Raw genomic sequence first — 18,999 nt, 5'->3', positions numbered from 1 at the left:
AGAAATTTTCTTCAAGAAATAACTTAGAACCAACCCTCAAGGAATATTATAGTTCTTGTTCTTCATCTCAGAGCATTTATGAGGACTGTTCTCCTGAAAGCCCTTGGGCTTTTGTGGCATATAGAGAGATTTGCAATTCTCCGTTATAGCTAGCTAACTAGGCTTCTGCCTTTCATATCTTTGCAAACATAAAATCACATTGTGGAAAAAGAAATGTGAGTTGTTCAGCCCTGGAATACCAGGGAATGACATTCTGTGCATAATAAAATGTGTGTTGGGGAGAGCTTGGCTAGCTCTTATTCACAGTGGATCAACTTTTCAAGGCTTCTTCCCCACATCTATGTTTTCAGGCCTGGGTTCAGATCATCTCATAAAAAATTAAATCACTCACCATGAAAATGACTTTTTAGGTGGGATCTAGCAGCAGCAGCATCATCTCCATCAGCCTCTCCTTGGAGCACCAGTGAACTTGGCCAGAGTTAGCAGAGAGCAAAATGGTCATCTTTGCAATGGTGTGCGCTGTTGGGACCTAGCCTCTGGTGCTGAGCACGCTTCCACGGAGGGCTCAAGTTGAAGGTGACTGAGAGAGCACCTGAGAATTTCGATATGGGGGCTTTCTGTTTTTTTTTTTTGTTTGTTTTTTTGTTTTTTGTTTTTTTGTAGCTAGAACAGGTAGGAAGAATGAACTCTGCTTTTCTTAGCATGAATGGAAATTTACTGTGGTTTTCTTGTCTTTAATCATTAAAGATCTACATTGATAAAATAATAGAAGAAGAATAGCTTTACTTCACTCTCAAATTATATCTTTCTGATTCTCCTGTGTTTTGAGGAATATGTATATATGGCACAAAAGGCATTTGCAACCTATTCCTGAATTTTGAAGTAGGGCATGATCATAGTTTTTAAAAGTCATATAAAGTATAAGAAAAATACAAATAACTCTGAGAGGGGGAATCCTATGAAAACAAATAAACTTATCAATTGTCAAGGACTCAAGGAGAGATAGATAGATATTTCTAATATCTACAGATGTATTTATTATTATATTATCTTGTCATATTATATAATAGATACATAATAATCAGAAATGAATGCTCCTAATTCATTATTAGAAATGAATACAAAAGTTGTAATAAAGCATTTATACACAAACACACACACACAAACACACATACACACATTGAAAGGTGCCAGGAAATCAAAAAACAATAATAACAATATACTATGTTTTTACCATAAGAAAGAATAAGTACATTTTCATGCCCTTTAAATATTGAAGAATTGCTGTCCTTTATATTTGAGGTTTAATAAAATGCAAGCCAATTGGCCTCAATTCAACAAAAAAAACATTTATTGAGAACTTACTGTCTGGCTAACCCCAGGGCACAAAGATGAGTAAGATGCAGTCCGTGCTCTTGGAGCATATTATCTATTGGGGAAGATGATGAATGGCAAATGCTGATGAGGTACAATGTGGTAAACTCTAAAATCAGGGTATGTGTACATTGCTATGATGACACAGCTGAAGGAGCAATCAATTCCAACTTAGGGATCAAAGAAAGCTAGTGAGAGAGGCTCTATTTAAGTTGTGCCTTAAAGCAGGGGTCCACAACCCCTGGGCCACAGACCAGTACCAGTCCGTGGCCTGTCAGAAACTGGGTCACACAGTAGGAGGTGAGCGACAGGTGAGTGAGCACTACCGCCTGAGCTCCACTTCCTCTCTGATAAGTGGTGGCATTAGATTCTTATAGGAGCGAGAACCCTACTGTGAACTGCGCATGCCAGGGATCTAGGTTGTGCACTCCTTATGAGAATCTAATGCCTGATGATCTGTCACTGTCTCCCATCACCCCCAGATGGGACCGTCTAGTTGCAGGAAAACAAGCTTAGGGATCCCACAGATTTTACATGATGGTGAGTTGTATAATTACCTCATTATATATTACAATGTAATAATAATGGAAATAAAGTGCCCAATAAAGGTAATGTGCTTGAATCATCCCCAAACCTTCCGCCCCCTTCCCTCCAGTCCGTGGAAAAATGTCTTCCACAAAACCAGTCCCTGGTGCCAGAAAGGTTGGGGATCGCTGTCTTAAAGGATGTGCAGGAGTTTCTCAGATTGGAGCTGAGGTGGGAAGGAAGTGACTGCAGGACTGGGGCCAAGGACAAAGTGCAAAGAAGAGGAACATAATGAGCAGTAAGGACCAAGACTCAGACTGGGATGCACACACCAAGGAACAGTCCAAGGAAGGGAATGCAAACGTGAACGTGTGTGGGTGTTCTGGGAACCAGGTCCAGTACACCTGAAGCATGAGGAAGAGGGGTGCTTAAAGAGCAGAGTGGCCAATGCAGTGTGGCTTTTGAAGGTTTTGCCAGAAGAGTTTGGGGCAATATTTTAAATTGGAATACAGTTATTTAATCATTTATTTAAATGTACTTAACCTACTCTACCTTCTACATGGCCATTTCTGCTTGCATGAGGTGATGGGAATTAGCATTTTGTATACAGAGATTTAAGCCTTTTCCTGCCATCAAGTAATTCAGGCTGAAGTTGGAATGAAGATAAACAAGCATGTCATCATGTACAGAATGAGAAGTACAAAAAGAAAAGCAAGCACTGAGAGCTGTGCACACACATAGGGAGAAAGTCTAGGGAAGGCTGTCTAGAGGTGAAGACATCTAAGCTGAGCTTGATATTAATAGCTAGTTAGGAATGAGCTATAATCGATGAAGAAATGAGGGCAGAGCATTCCAGGCAGTGGAGTTAGCTTGGGAACAATCAAAGAATATGAGGGGAGTCATGGAATGCTTGATGAGCTTCAGGTAACTCACAGCACAGCGTAGAGTGTGGGAAGAAAGAAGCAAGAGCAGAAGCTGGAGATAGAAAAAGACTTAGTGATGAAAAAGGTTTGTATGCCACGTGAAGGACTTCAGATTTCATCCTGAAGGTTATGGGGAGTCTTTGAATAAATGTAATAATCACTTTTGAAATGTCAAAACTTACCTTGGAACAGTGGATGGAGGCAGGAGAATGTGTTAGGAGGTGACGGCAGTGCCACCCACGGAGGATGATCAGAAAGTTAGGGGCAGAACTGAAGGCAGTGGGGATGACAGTGGGTCATGGGGAGGGGATGCTGGAAATGATTTGGAACTAGGTCTTGGAAACTAAGAAGGTCTGGGGAGTCACAGCAAGGAGGAAGCCATCTCTGAGGGTTCTCAGTTGGGCAGCTGGGCAGACACTGATGTCACTAAAGTAGATGGGGCAAGGAACAGTCCAGGAGGGGGATAAGGGAGAACTAAAATAATAAGGTTTTGGATTTGTTTGATACAGGAACCAAAGAGCTCTGGGGCTCCAGGGAAATGTGAATGCACAGAGTTCATGATAAAGTCAGAGGTTTAATGTTACCCAGGTTTCCCCGGTATTTCATGGCTCTCTGAGATGTCAGCCATGGTGACACCTCTGTCTTCCCTAATATAGCACTTCATCCACATATTCTATCTGTAGTGTACCTAATGCTAGAGAGAGCTCATGGAGTAATATGAATCACATACAAATTTAAATTTCTGAAAAGGTATGTAATAGCATGGGGAACCTTGACTGTTGTTAACTTCATTTTGTTGCCTCATCAGCTATTTTCATCGAACTTTCCTCTCAGACTTATTTGTATTTTTTTATTATTATACGTTAAGTTCTAGGGTACATGTGCACAACGTGCAGGTTTGTTACATATATATTTTTCTTATACAGTACTTTATATGACTTTTTAAAACTAGGATTGTGTCATATTTCAAAATGTAGCAATGGGTTTCAAATGCCTTTTGTGTTATTTTACTAGAACATTGTGTTCTCTGTTCATGTATTCAACTGCATGCATGTTTCAGCTTTTCAGATAAGTGTCTTTTGGGATATTCCAAATCCCCAACATCTGAATAGAGGTTGCTTACAGAAATAGTAAAAGAATTTTAAGTTATATCTAAAGTATACTCTATAGTCCATTTTTGTTCATTAAAAATTAGCTTTTACTTCATTGATCCTTACTGGGAAAGTCATGTATTTAAAGGTAATATGGAGCTAATATCCCAATTCTGGATGGAGTTACAAACACTTGCTAGATCTGATACTAGGACCCTCATATCACTGTATCTGACTGAAAGTTCTGTATGTGAAGCATGACATCTTATGCATTTATCATGGCATGACTTTTGGAAAGGATGCAGGTAGTTCGGGTATACATGTTTGGGTCCAGATGTGGTATTCTAACTGCTAATCAAATAAAAATGCTGAAGACAGAGCATCTCCTCCATTCTTCAGCTTTGTTCCTAAATGATCCAAAGGCTGCTCTATAGGATTTCCTCTACTCCCCCCAAACGCAGCTTTTTCATAAGCAAAGAAGCCTGAATAACTTTCCCAGCAGACTCTTAGGTTTCTGCCAATTCGTGTGGCAAGTTCCGCAAACAGCTGTGGAAGTCACCCCAGGGAAGGAGGAGAGAGAATGCTGGAATTCTCTTTCCGTATGCCGCAGAGGAAAGGCAGAGGGCCACTTTCTGGCGGGGCATAAAGAGTAAGGGTTTGTAAGCTGCATCTCAGGGAACCTGAAACATTTGTCCCTGATTTATCTCTGTTAACTTCTTGACAACTGTGATGGGCTTTGCCTTATGGGGGTTTATTTTTCTCTGTTTTTCAAATGGAAAATGATTTTTAATATTCTTTATTCTTAAAGTCCTCCATTCTTATTGAGGAGCATAAACAATACAGAAAAAGAAAGAGCAAAAAGAAACTAATAATTACAGAAAAAGCTAATCATGCAAAAATCCTACTGCAAAAACACCCGTCTAGATTTGTTTCTGTGCCTATAAACACAATATTAACAACAAAATTAGATCATACCATAACTGGGTTTGGTGCCATGTTATTTTATGCTATAATCCCCCAATGACACCTCGCATGATCAATGAATATACAGCTACATCACCATTTTCATTGGCTATATAGATTTTTATAAAGCTTTACTAGGATTTGTTATTACAAATACTGTTATAAAGTCATATACATTCATCTTTGTACACTTGTCTGATTATTACTTCTAAAACAGCTTTATTAAATGTTGAATAAATACAAAAGAATATGTATACTGTATATAAAATGTAAAGGACAAATATACAATGTTGCTTTTTTACACCACTCTTTCTATGTTTTGCTTTTCTTCTTCTTCCTTTTTGGCCTTCTGCTAAATAAGAATTTTCCATTTCATTTCTTTCCTCTTCTGCTAGTTTGGAAATTATGTACTCTGTTTCTGTTCTTTTACTAGTTACCCTAGAAATTTTAACGTCAGTTCTTATTTAGGTCTAAAATTCATATATTTATGCTGGGCGTGGTGGCATGTACCTGTAGTCCCAGCTCCTTGGGAAGCTAAAGTAGGAGAATTGCTTGAGCCCAAGAGTGTAAGTCCAGCCTGGGCAACAGAGCGAGAACCCATCTCTTTAAAATAAATAAATAATAAATAAAATGAATACGTTTACTTTCCTTTCTCTTAGATAACTTTAGCTATAGCCACTCTCCTGACATTTCAGTATTTTAATTTTATCTTTTATAATCCCATAGTTAGACATATGATTATTGTTTTATACTATAATGCTTATTTAGACTTACCTATGCATTGGCCCATTCTTTTCAATACTTCAAACCTTCCAACAGAATAACTTTCCTCCTTTCTAAAGTATACCCTTTAGAATTTCCCCCATGAGGGGGACATTCTTTTATGGGTGATAAACTCTTCTATTCTTGTAAGAAAATGCCTTATTTTGCCCTCCTTTTTTGAAAAACAGCTTTTATGAGATGTAATCTGCCTATCTTAAATTATCTCATTTTAAGTGGACAATAAATGATTTCTAGTAAGTTTACCACTGCAATATAATGTTATACGATTTCCATCACTCTAAAAAGAAATGTTGGGCCCATTTGTGCCCAATTGTCATCCCCAACCTCAGGCAACTGCTAATCTACTTTCTGTCTCTGTAAATTTGCCTTTTCTGGACATTTTGCATAAGTAGAATTATACGTTATGTGATCCTTTACATCTGGATTCTTTAACTTAACATAATGTTTTTGAAGTTCATCCATGTTGTAGCATATATTAATACTTCCTTGGTTTTTATTGCCAAATAGTATTCCAGTACCACATTTTGTTTACGCATTTACCAGTTGATGAATAGTTCGCTATGTTCTACTTTGGGGCTATTAAGAATACTACTATGAACATTCATGTGCAAATCTGTGTGTGGACATGTCTTTTAATCTCTCTTGTGTAGATAACTAGGAATGTTATGTAGTTATTGGGTCATTGGGTCATAATCTACTCTTAACATCTTAAGAAACTGCCAAACTGCTTTCCAAAGTGACTGCACCAGGCCGGGAGCGGCAGCTCATGCCTGTAATCCCAGCACTTTGGGAGGCCGAGGTGGGCAAATTGCCTGAGCTCAGGAGTTCAAGACCAGCCTTGCCAAACCCCCTCTCTACGAAAGTACAAAAGGTTAACTGGGTGTGGTAGTGCATGCCTATGGTCTCTGCTACTCAGGAGGCTGAGGCACGAGAATTGCTTGAACCCAGGAGATGGAGGTTGCAGTGAGCACCACTGCACTCCAGCCTGGGTGACAGAGTAAAACTCTGTCTCAAAAACAAAACAAAAGAAAGTCACTGCATGATTTTACGATCCCCTCTAGCAATTACGAAGATTCAAGTTTCTCCACATCCTTGCCAATATTTGTTATTATGTATCCTGTGATCATAACCATCCTTTGTAAGTGTGAAGTGGTATTACATTGTCCTTTTAATTTGCTTTTTCCTAATAAATAATGAAACTGAACATCTTTTCATGTGCTTATTGACCATCCGTATTTCTTCTTCGATGAAATGTTTATTCAAATATTTTTTCTTGCCTTCATTCTTGAAAGAGAGTTTTGTTTGGCGCACAATTTTAGGTGTATAGTTAGTTTATCCTAACACATGGGAGACACTATTCCGTTTTCTTCTGGATTTCATTGCTGTTGTTGAGGAATTGACTGCCAGTGTAATTGTTATTTCTTTCTAGATAATCTGCTCTTTCTCTCTGGCTGCTTTTAAGATGTTCGTTTTGTTTTTGGTATTCTACGGTTTTACTGTGATATATCTACATGTAGAGTCCAAGGGTGAGAGGGATTTGGCTTGCCATTACTGGCTTTGGAGATATAGAAAGTGGGCCACAAGCTAGGACGTGCAAGTGGCCTCTAGTAGCTGAGAAGGACCTTCAGCTGACAGCCAGCAAGAAATTGGGTACCTCAGTCCTGCAACCTCAAGGAAGTTAATTCTGCCAACAACCCAAATAAGCAAGGAAATGGATCCTCTCCTATCTCCTATGGAAAGGAACCCAGCCTTGCTGATGTGTTGATTTTAGTTCAGTGAGGCCTGTGTCATATTTAGCACCTACAGAACTGTAAAATAATAAATTTGTCTTGTTTTAAGCTGCTGACTTTGTGGCAATTTGTTACAGCAGCAATAAATAGTATAGGTTTTAAGTTTTAGTTATGTTTTATTTGTAGAAGTTCTTTTTGACTCTTTTTCAAATATGCTATTCATGTTTATAGTTTCCTCTTTAATACTTATATTTTCAATCTCCTTTTAAAACTCTTCAGTATCACAAATACAGTATATTGTAATGTGCATCTGAAGAGTCACTTAAAATCTCTACAGGTCTGATTCTGCTTTCTGTTGTTTCTACTGGCTGTTTCTCACATTGCCTTGTTTCCTTACAACTTTTTAAACTTTTGACTTTGAGCTTGTGTCTATTGAAGTTAACTGTTGGATTATTTGAGACCTGAGTCAAAGGTATATTGTTCAGGAACGAGTTGTGTTTGCTTCCATCAGGTGCCACCTAGGACTTCCTAGGACCACCTTAAAATAAATTCTTGGCTTGAGCATTTCCAAATTGCACAGGTAATATGAATAAATGGTAACTAATGTCACAAACATGGTGAATTCAGAATTTTCAGGAAAGATTTTTCCCCCACTTAGTGCTAAGCTAGATAGAACAAGTTGCCTATCTTCTTCTGACAGGTAGAGGTTACTTTCTAGTTTACCCTTATACTGAGGTTGTAGCTGTGTGGGGTCCCAGCTTTATGTAGGAATTTCCTATTACGCTTTTCACCTCAGGTATGAGGGTTTCTCCCCTGTCTCATTGCACTATCCAAACAGAAACTCGAAAACACCAGTTAGTTGATTCCCCCAGGGTAAAATCTGGCTTTATCTCTCTGGATTCCAGCATTCACTTTATTTCCAGCATTCATTTTATTTGACCCTGAGGATTTTTTATTGTCTTGCTAGTTCAGTGATGTTTTTAAAAGGATGTTTTTCATATCTTCTCCAGAAGTTTTAGTTGTTTCAGAAGGGTGGTTCACAGTAACATTTGCACCATACTGTGAGAAATGGAAATGTCAAATGTCTCTTTCTTTTTAAGGATGAATTCTTAGGTGTAGAATTGCTATATTAAAAGGTATGCACGTATAATATTTGGATATATATTTCCATATTACAATGGCTTGAGATTAGGAAGTCACTAATCTCAAGCATTTGCTGAATCCCTTTTAGATTTGCCTCTCACATCTACAAAAGGAAATATGAATGTGGTTGACATCTGGACAAGAGACAAAATTAGCAAACAAAACAATAACCCTCCAAAATAAAATTATGTGAAGTGTATAGATGGTCAATTAGGAGTTCAGAAAAGGCTGAAAAATTTAAATCTGACCATGTCACACCTGGCTAGGGATATCTTCAGTGGCTGCCCATTGCCTTTAGGGTGGTGTTCAGAATCCTACAAGTTCCTATATAACCCTGCATGGTCTGGCCCCTGCCTCTTCTTCATCCTCATCACTTCTAGCTTACTGGCTCTGACCTCACTGGCCTTATCTCTATTCCTCAAATGCACTGAAACCCTTTTCACCCCTACCCTTACTTCTTGTCTGAATGTCCTTTTCTGCCTCCCACCCCACCCCACCCCACTGCCTGGCTGACCTGTTCGTCCTTCTGGTCTCAGCTTACATGTGACTTTTTAACTTTTACTAATCTTCTAGTGTAAATTACCTCCAGCACACAAATACATACACACACACATGCACGTACAGCGCCCACCCCACCCGCCCACCCCCACACACATTTTTACTCAGATGTCCAGATAACTGGTCAACCCAGCATCTCAGGGACAGAGACTAAGTTCCTGCATCTCAGAGTATCTGGTCAACCTGAGAGAAAGCTAGAGAGTGGGAATGAGAGAATCAAAACTCTCTGAAAGCATCCTGTTACTTCCCTCCACAGCACTTGTTAGAATGGGGTTGTCTAATATCTATCTCCTCCACTAGAGGACAGAACTATGTCCTATTCCCTGCTATATTCTAGAACTTAGCTCAGCGCCCGGTACGTAGTAAATATTTATTGAATAAATGGATTTAAAGATGCATAGCTGCATTTGAACAGGTGGAGCAGGTGGGTGTCAGTAGATTTCCCTGGAAATCATAAAACCAGTGGAAAAATGAGAAAACAAGACAGAAAAGATGAAAACATTTTAATAGTTTATAACTCAGTGAGGAAATATGAGTGGTCCTATTTGAGCAAACAAACTGTGCTATAATGATAGACTCTTATGACCAGTCTATAGCAGAGGAGAGTGAACGGAGGTGAGCTCACTGTTTAGCAAGAGGTGGTCAGGTTAGCTACAACCAAGATGGTGAAGCAGCGATTTGGATTTCCAGGGGAGTTTTTGGGTCTCTTTCCTTGAAGATGGAGAGTGTTTCATTTCACTGATGTTCTTGATGTCCTATTAGGAGGTAGTAGAATGTATCTCTAGTTTTTTTCATTACCCCAGGTTGATAGTAGTTAACTTTTCTTCTCCTTTTTTTTTTTTTTCGTAGCTTGCTTTGATTTAAGTGATTCTATCAGTTCATTTAGCTTTGACAATTATCTCTTACGTGTTTCCCTGTGACGTGCTGAACAGCTCACTCTTTTTACTAGGTATCAGAGTAACACTGCTTCTGCTGTTCTTGAAACAATTACCAACATTCAACCCAAAGAGAGTGGAGGTGGTGTGGGAGAGACCCGGGAGGCCATTGTTTATAGATTATCTGAAGATATGCTGAGTAAACTCCCTCCTGATTACATTCCTCATGAGGTAAGCCTTGCTGCTTTCCCGCTGGCATACAGAGCTATTTGTATATTTAAACAGTAAGTCTGATTACCATGGAAAGCAAGAATCTACCTGTTGGTGACTATGTGGCAGATGACCTGTGTAATAAATTTTGACTATATTACTAAACTCTGCATCTCTCGTTGTTCACGTCATTCTCTCTTCAAAACTTAAAAATATCAGAAGAAAACATTTTCCATGTTGCATTCTTTTAAAAATTCCCTTACAAGTTAATTCCTCCTCAATCAAAGTTTCCACAGTGACCCATTTATATATCAGTTTCTATGATGCCTTAAGCTGTGGTAAAAAAACAACTCAAAAATCTTTAAGGCCAAAAGGCAATGGTGTTGGTGATTTGGTATTCTTTAAGATGTTCCTAGTGTTTTAACTGTAGATAGATGACTCACCCGTCTACTCCATTGATTTTTAATCACATCTGCAACTCATTGAATAGGGTAGAACAATTAATGGAGATATTATGATGAATATAAGCACCCCGTTACCAATCTGAAGTTTTCTAAGAACCACACTTATTCATTGAGTAGAATGGTGTGGCATGGGACAGTAGCTGTGTTTTTGAGCACTCATTACAAGCCAGGCCCTATCCTAAGTGCTTCATACACATTATGACACTCAGTGCTCAGGACAGCACCAGCAGAAACCAAACTAAGTGGCAGAGCAAGAATTTGAACACAAAGTAATCTGACTCTAAAACCTGCAGTCTTAACTAGTTTTAGCATGCAGTGAGTGTCCCAACAATAACAAGTGTTTTCTTGCCTCTTAAAATAATTATTGTTTCCATTGTGTAGATAGGTACCAAGACCTTTGGTTAAGATATTGAAATCAATAGCTTCATGTAGAGATAGTTATGGTAAGGGGAGAAAATATTTTTAAATGGATAAATATTGTAAGTATACACTTTCAATAGTTTTATTGGTGTGATCTTCAAAAAACAAGGCAGCATACTTGCCTTCAAAGATTTTTAATACTGGCATGTGCAAGTGAGATAAAGCTTACTCTATATGACTGTACCACAGGGCTGCTATTGCCAGGGGAAAGGTTCAAGACCTTGTGATAATTCGAGCTGTCCAGTCTTGGTTGGAGCCACTTCACCAACAACACCTCTGTTCTGGCGATTATTCCAGCAGCAACTGAGCATCAGGGGTGTAACTAAATGGATTCCTGTATGGGAAAGAGTTTGTACTAAGAGGCATCTAAAACTTGTCCCTGTTCCAAGATCACTTACTTTTTAGCATCTTATTTTATAGACGAGATCTGTTCTTGAACATGTGGCTGTAAAGTGAATTTTGTAAATCAAAATATAATTATACCATTGACTTCTGTAGTAAAAATGAAGCTACATTATTGTAGAAAAAAACTACCTGGTCCCAGAAACATAATGAAAATGCTATATAAGATTACAGCAAGTCTTAAATTTTATTAATAAAAGGACAATTTTAGGCTGGAACAATAATTATACTCAGAATCAGGATTAGAATTGCATTTTCTAGGGTTTAAGATTTTTCTAAGCATGTCTCTATCTCAAGTAAAGTTTCCCTTTTAAAACGCTAAGCAGGACAAGGCGATTTGTTTGAAACTGCTAATATACTAGAGATACCTGGGCTATTGATTTGAGACTGTGGTCAATTCCTGAGCTTTATTTTCCACTCATGAGGTTGCAAAAGTATTTCTATAATTTCCCTTTTTCCTCAGAGTGAATTTCCACTCATGAGATGGATTGATTTAAAGGGAATTATATATAGATGTAATTACACACACACACACACATCTGTATAGCATATATATATGCTATTCAGCCACTGGAGGCTGAAGGACTTGGGATGGAGATGAGAACGAGGCACTGGAGGCTACAAAAATGTAGGCTCTAGAACCAAGAATTCTGGAGAGTAGCTGAAGGTTGCTACGTCGGGCTGGGCCAGGGACCTTCCCTGGCATGCTTGACTGATTTTAATATAGTTTGCCCCACCTGCATAGGTAGTCCTATTCAGCTGCCTGTTTTATATCTGTACTCAGTGTTATATCTCCTTCCGTTTTTGTGCTTTCCATCTTCCTCTCTCGCTCGCTAGAAACAACCCAATTGCAGTAAACAGAGGTGTCCCTTGCTGAAAGGAAACTTCTGCACCGTGCTAGAGGCCTGTCCTATAAAAGGAGGAGAATGGTTCAGATGACTCCGAAGCCCACCCGTCTCTAACATTCCAGGCCTTCTGAGGGGGCAGTGGGCATCTCTGGCAGAGAGTCCTGCAGTTCCTAGCCTCCCGTGATCCTTCAGATTCACACCTCACTTTGAGTTCTCTCCCACTCCATGTGTCCCGTCCTTGTTCCTTCAATTCGGGCATCTCTTTGATTGTGGCCAGCAGAAAGTTCAAATCCCTTTATGAGCTCCTGCCAGTATTTGTAGTCAATCTTCTGTTGGGCATATGTCACCAAATTGAAATGTGTATATTGTATTGGCTTGTTTTCCAATAATCATCATATTTTATTGTTCCCACAACCAGCGGCTTTTGTTTTGATCTCTTCAAAATAGTCAATAAGTGATACATCAAAAGGAACACATGACAGATATTTAACTGCTCTCCCACAAAATCAAATATTTTCATTTACTGGATTAGGAAAGGCTCTCTTTAGCTCTCATAGCTAAGGCAACAATGGCTTTTGGAAACTATAGCTAATCATATTTGTTGGTAACTGCTCTGTAAAGATTTTTGCTGTATTAACTTTCTATGACATTTCTAATAACTCTGCAAACATAATGAAGGAAAAAATTCCACTGTATTCCTATGAAGGTTAGATTGCAAAAAGAATATCTAATTGACACCCAGTACTTAATCATGTGAAAGGAGAAAAAGGTACAATTTTATTTCAGTTCTTTAAAGTACATTTCCAATTATTAGCTAAGTACAATCAGTAAGAAATAAAAATCATTTTAGTTGAACAGTAGTTTTGGAAACCCAGGAAATGGAAATTTTAATGGCAAGTTTGGTTCTGCAAGAGATATTTTAGAGTTCATTTTGGCTGGTAGAGATACATTCAGAGGAAGAAAACGAATTGAGAAAGAAGAGGTCATTGGAAGAGAAATGACAGGTGATAAAATCTCCTTTATTGCATTGTTTACTTTGTTTTAGGTGAAATCTCGTTTGATAAAGATGGGCCATCTTAATTCAATGAACATATTTCTTAGACAAGAAATTGACAGAATGCAAAGGGTCATTTCAATACTCCGCAGTAGCCTGAGTGATCTAAAATTGGCCATTGAAGGAACAATCATTATGAGTGAGGTGAGCTGTTCTTACATCAGTAGGCATTTCCTTCTTTGTTGATGCTTCTTATTCATGTGTTTTAACTTTTTCTTCTCCAGAACCTGAGAGATGCTCTGGACAACATGTATGATGCTCGTATACCTCAGCTCTGGAAAAGAGTGTCTTGGGATTCGTCCACACTGGGCTTCTGGTTCACTGAACTTTTGGAAAGAAATGCTCAGTTTTCTACGTGGATATTTGAAGGGAGGCCTAATGTGTTTTGGATGACTGGTTTTTTTAATCCCCAAGGTATGTGCTCATAGGAATTTTGACAAACTTGGAATTTGTGTGTTGTTGGATAGTAGCATTGTGTGATAAGTGTATACCATATAAAACAATATGGAGCCGTAGCTTGCTGGGTGCTGCACATAACCTTTCAAAGGCGAAAGGACACAAATAATTCTTCTGTATTTGTTTTACAAATTCAATCTGAAGCTCTTCCTATCAGTTTTTTACAATGTGGTGGCAAAACCCTTCCTTTTTCTTTTCACCAACTTCAGCAAACCATCAGTCTGGGGTTAGGACACATGAAAGAGTAAAAAGAAGTTTCTGTCTAACTTACAGTTTTTAAATGTTTGTGAAATGTCAAAAATGAAGCACCAAAAGATGCAAAAATTGTTTACAGGGATTAGAAAATTAGATTGATTTCAAAAATGACTGTGACAAAAGTATTCAGGGAACTTCCGGGGGGTCTTCCCCCCCTCAGTTCCCTAGTTTTCTTTTTCTTTTTTCCTCAAAGAGTGCTTTATAATTCTGCTTCATTTATTCCTTCCTTCTAGAAATGTTTACTGAGAAAGTTAATGGCTTGATGTCTTAGAGTCTGTAAGGTTCAGGAACATGACATCTTTTTGTCTTACTAAAATATGGATAGTTTTACTTCAAGTAATTCTTGGTGAAAATGAAGAAATGTTGAATTCCTTATGGTTCAGCAGCTTATGGCTCCATTTGTAATAAAATTTTAGAATCATTCACACTTACAGATTTAGGATGAATTATTGCTCCTTGTAGCAATATAGGTGCATCTCATAAAATAATGTTGAGTAAAGGAAACCAAACAGAAAACATTACATGCAGTGTGGTTCCATTTATACAAAGAGTAAGAACAGGCACAATGGCTCTATAGTGTTCGAAGTCGGAATAATGACTGTAGAAGGAGGGCAGCAATTAGAAAAAGGGTCAAAGGATCAGGCACAGTGGCTCACACCTGTAATCCCAGCACTTTGGGAGGCCAACGTGGGCAAATTGCTTGAGCCCAAGAGTTTAAGACCAGCGGGGCGACATGGTAAAACCCTGTCTCTACAAAAAATATGAAAATTAGCCAGGTGTAGTGGCATGTGCCTGTAGTGCCAGCTACTTGGGAGGCTGAGGTGGGAGGATCACCTGAGCCTGGGAGATCAAGGTTGCAGTGAGCCGTGATTGCACCACTGCACTCCAGCCTGGGCAACAGAGTGAGATCCTATCTAAAGAGAGAGAGAGAGAGAGAGAGAAAGAGAGAGAGCGAGAGCGAGGGCACAAGGGACTTCTGGGGCCCAGGAATGTTTTGTTTCTAGATCTGGATACTGGTTATGTGGCTGCATTCTCTTGGTGAAAATTCCTTGATATTGCTGTATACTGATGATTTGTTCAGGGTTTTTTTGCGTAAAGCGTACTTTGATCAATATTTTACATGAAAAATATGCATTTAATTGTCCTCTGTATACGTACATTCATTCACTGTATGCATTTTCCAATACCTTAAAAATGTTTAAATTTGAAACACTAACCATGGTGATTTCTATGAACATATCAAATTATACATAGTATTTGATAAAGTCCGTAGCCTTTAGATTTGTAAAGGGCAGCCCCCAGATTTCACTTATCTATTTTTCTCCCAGAATTTCCGTTGAATTAGGAGAGGAACATTTTTTATTGCGGGTCTCAGATTTTGTGTGTCTACTTACGAGTCTCTTTCCTCTGTATGAGCCTCAATTTGAGTAAGTCGTCACCAGGTAATTCCTGGCTAGGGAGCCTGAAGTAATAGCATTTAACTTAATAAGGATTGTTTGACCACCTCCCATTTGCCAGCGCCTCTGCTAGGTACTTTCAATGAAGAGAGATTTGAGACCTGGTTCCTGCCCTAAAGGAGCCTATAATCTGGTTGGTAAGACAGACACATCAGCAACTTTAATGTAATGTGATAAGTGCCCCACTGTGTGAGAACTAAGTGCCATGGTAGCCCAGAGGACAGAGAGATCAATTCTGCCAAGAACTTCACACAGGAAGCAGTGAGTAGGGTTTGCAGAAGCAGGGATGCCAAAAAAGAAAAAAAAGAGTGAGGGCTTTCCAGGCAAAGGCCTGAGCAAAAACAAGGCTTGTTCAGGGGAACAGGGAGACCAGGGCTCAGGAGCAAGGCTGCGGGTAGTGGGGAATGAGGCTGGAGTATGAAAAGTCTTCCGGGGCTTCAGGGGTTGGGGCTGTATATCAGAAGGTTATCCCAAGAGAAGGCAAGTGATGGACTGGAATAGGGAGGCCCAGTGCAATGAGACTCTTGCCAGGTCCTAGGAAGAGGGCCTGGGACTTAACCAGGTGCTGAGGAGGGAACAGATTTGATGGAGTGATTAAATGTGGGTCTCTGAGAGAGCAAAGAGGGATAATGTAGGCTGGAGGCAAGGTACAAGACAGGGAGCACTGGGAGAGAGACAGGTAGGGCAGAGAGGCAGGGAGCACTGGAGAGGTGTGTTGACAGACTTGGAGTTGGGAGAGGTGTAAGGACCAATGATTTTCAAAAGTGTGAGGTTATTGAGTGTATCTTTGATATTTAGAAACCAAGAGAGTGGAGTGGGTTCATCCCTGGCTTTCCATAGACATGAATGCACATAATTTTTTTCAGCGATTTTTTCCATTCAAAATATAACTTAAAAAAGCAAAGTTAACACTTATGAACTAATCTTTAGTTGTTAATATTGTTAAGAAATGTTACAAACCAGAACAATACTTAAATACATACAAATGTAGATTCACATGATATGGTTTGGCTCTGTGTCCCCACCCAAAACTCATCTCAAATTGTAATCCCAGTGATTGGATTATGGAGGTGGTTTTCCCCATGCTGCTTTTGTGATAGTGAGTGAGTTCTCATGAGATCTGATGGTTTAATAAGTGTTTGGCAGTTCCTCCTTCACTCTCTCTCCTGCCTCCATGTAAGACGTGCCTGCTTCCCCTTCTGCCATGATTGTAAGTTTCTTGAGGCATCCCCAGCCATGCAGAACTGAGTCAATTTAAACCTTATTCCTTCATAAATTACCCAGTTTCGGATATGTCTTTATAGCAGTGTGAAAACGGACTAATACATCACATTTCAGTTAATGCCTTACTTTCCTTCATTTGTTAATAATACTCATCTTTTCCCTTTTCTTCAGTTCTGCTTTCAAGTTAGACTTTGATTCTTTCTCTCAGGTCTCTCCACGTCTTGGAAAGCCCTAACTTATTCAAACATCCTACCCTTTACACACAAGCACACACACACCCTTATCCATGACTGCTTTCCATTAGTCGCACAGAAGACTGGAAGTCAACTCTTCCTGCACACTAATCACTTCTCTGCTCTCTTTTCATTCTCTTGACATGAGGGACAAATTACTTTCTGTTCCACCTTTCTTGACGAAATCTGGCAAATAAAGATTACAGCAACTCCATACATGTTCCCAGGCAGTGTGCAAACAGATAGAGTCCTTTCCAACTGGAAACTCACTGGACACTATTTGACATCAACAGTTGATTTCCCAACATGAATGTATCTCCCGGGTTTTATGTCCTCTAACTCAGTCCTCTTCAATGAAATAATTTCTTTCTTTGGTTCAAAACATTTAAGTAAATGGCTTAAAAAAAAAACCCTACATATTTAAGTAAAACACAATACAGTTTGCGTAAAGGCCATAGTTTCATCACAAGTATATATACAGTAATCAAAATCACCTGGACCATAAAGAAGACTCTAGAACGCCTGCAAAGGCTTTTTTCATGTGTGATTGCTAATGTTTATAATTTTACAATGTAATGTGGCATCTGATACTGTTTAGTGTGTTTCCCTCATTGTCCTTTTGGTGACTGCTCCACAGGCCTAAGTAACTTTGAGGTCTGTGCTACCTCAAGGACAAGTGACATGCTTCGCTTACCCCTGGTCAGCACCCGAGCTTCTGCTGTTTGTAGCACTGCTGTTGGCCTTATGGATGGCCTGATATTTTGTCTGTCATATTTAAAGAGGCTGAGTCAGACACCGTGGAGCTCATCTGGCATTTTCAGCACCCCTCACAATCATTTCTGTAGCAATTGACGAGCTCAACCATGTGGCAATTAGACTGGATGATTAAAATAGTCAAGCTGTCTATATCTGTGACCCTATGATAGTTTTTTCAATGTGTGGCTTTTTTCAGTGTGTGGATTTGTCTCCTGGCAGATTGCTCAGGCCGGGAGAACCTTTGTGCTCCACTGTGTTTTCCCAGCAGTCGTTGGTGCACATCTTCCCACATAATTTAAGATTGTTTTTCTCGGGGGTCACAAAGGATGGCCCCTGGTCTGTTTTCCCCTTAGGTGCTCCTTTTCAGTGCATCATGTAACATGATTTAGCTTCTGGTGCATGAGCTTGCAAGTGTGTGTAGATGTCTGTGCTGTGTGTGGGATGTGTTTAAACCCAAAGAATATGAGTTGTAATGAGCCTGACTTCAAGCCAGGGTATTGACTGCCTTTCAGAACATCTTAATTGATAGCCATGCTTTGCCATTTGATGTTAGCTATGACTCACAGGGGCTGCTAATGAAATGGAGGCAGAGGCTGAACGTGTTCCCCAGGTCTCACACCTCTGTAGTAGATTGAACCATGCAGTCCCATTATTTTCCTAATGTTTAGCTCAATCTGGAGCTTGATGCCATTTAGATGCGAAACTGCACCCACTTTTTTCTGTTATTTTTTCTCAGTGTCTCGACAAGCCATGCCAGTCTGTTATGTCAGATATCAGTGACAACTTCTTCCATAATGCAAATCAAGATTTTTCAGTTAGAGGCAATTTTGCTGGATCAAAGAGATGGATCATGTTTGTCCTGTTATCTTGCATTTCTGTAAAAATAATCTACAACCTTCTGCCTGTGTGTGTGTTTTCAGGGAAACATCATCAACTAGCTAGAATCTCTGAATGCTTGTCTTGAAGAGTTATAAAAGCCTGCCATTTGTGGAGGTGGGAATGTGTGCCAAGGACTAATGGAACTTTAGGATTGGAAGGGACTGGGAGACAGCTTCTAATCTAATAGCAATTCTAAGCATGCCCCAGTGCCACTGTTTGATGAATGAGAGCTACCCTTAAACATCTTGGGAAATCTAGGTGAGTGGACCTCAAGGTCCTAAACTTCAACATGAGTGATAGCACTAACCTGCCCTGTCCCCAAATCACTGAACTATAGAAATGCGTCGGAGTGAGTAACAACCCGTACTCCTTGACT

At 39.4% G+C, this 18,999-nt stretch overlaps 1 protein-coding gene across 1 annotated transcript in view; it reads left to right on the top strand.

Moving 5' to 3' along the window:
• DNAH8 (dynein axonemal heavy chain 8) overlaps nt 1–18,999 on the top strand; it is a 314,891-nt gene that overhangs the window by 282,011 nt on the left and 13,881 nt on the right. Inside the window, exons 88-90 of the mRNA XM_065544087.2 lie at nt 10,040–10,196; nt 13,355–13,507; nt 13,588–13,777. Of these exons, the coding sequence (XP_065400159.1) occupies nt 10,040–10,196; nt 13,355–13,507; nt 13,588–13,777 (500 nt within the window). The remainder of the gene's footprint in view (nt 1–10,039; nt 10,197–13,354; nt 13,508–13,587; nt 13,778–18,999) is intronic.

The sequence above is a fragment of the Macaca fascicularis genome, chromosome 4 (assembly GCF_037993035.2).
Source record: "Macaca fascicularis isolate 582-1 chromosome 4, T2T-MFA8v1.1".
Classification (NCBI taxonomy): domain Eukaryota; kingdom Metazoa; phylum Chordata; class Mammalia; order Primates; family Cercopithecidae; genus Macaca; species Macaca fascicularis.
Note: the sequence above shows the minus strand (reverse complement) of the source record. Positions and strands in the feature narration are given on the sequence as shown.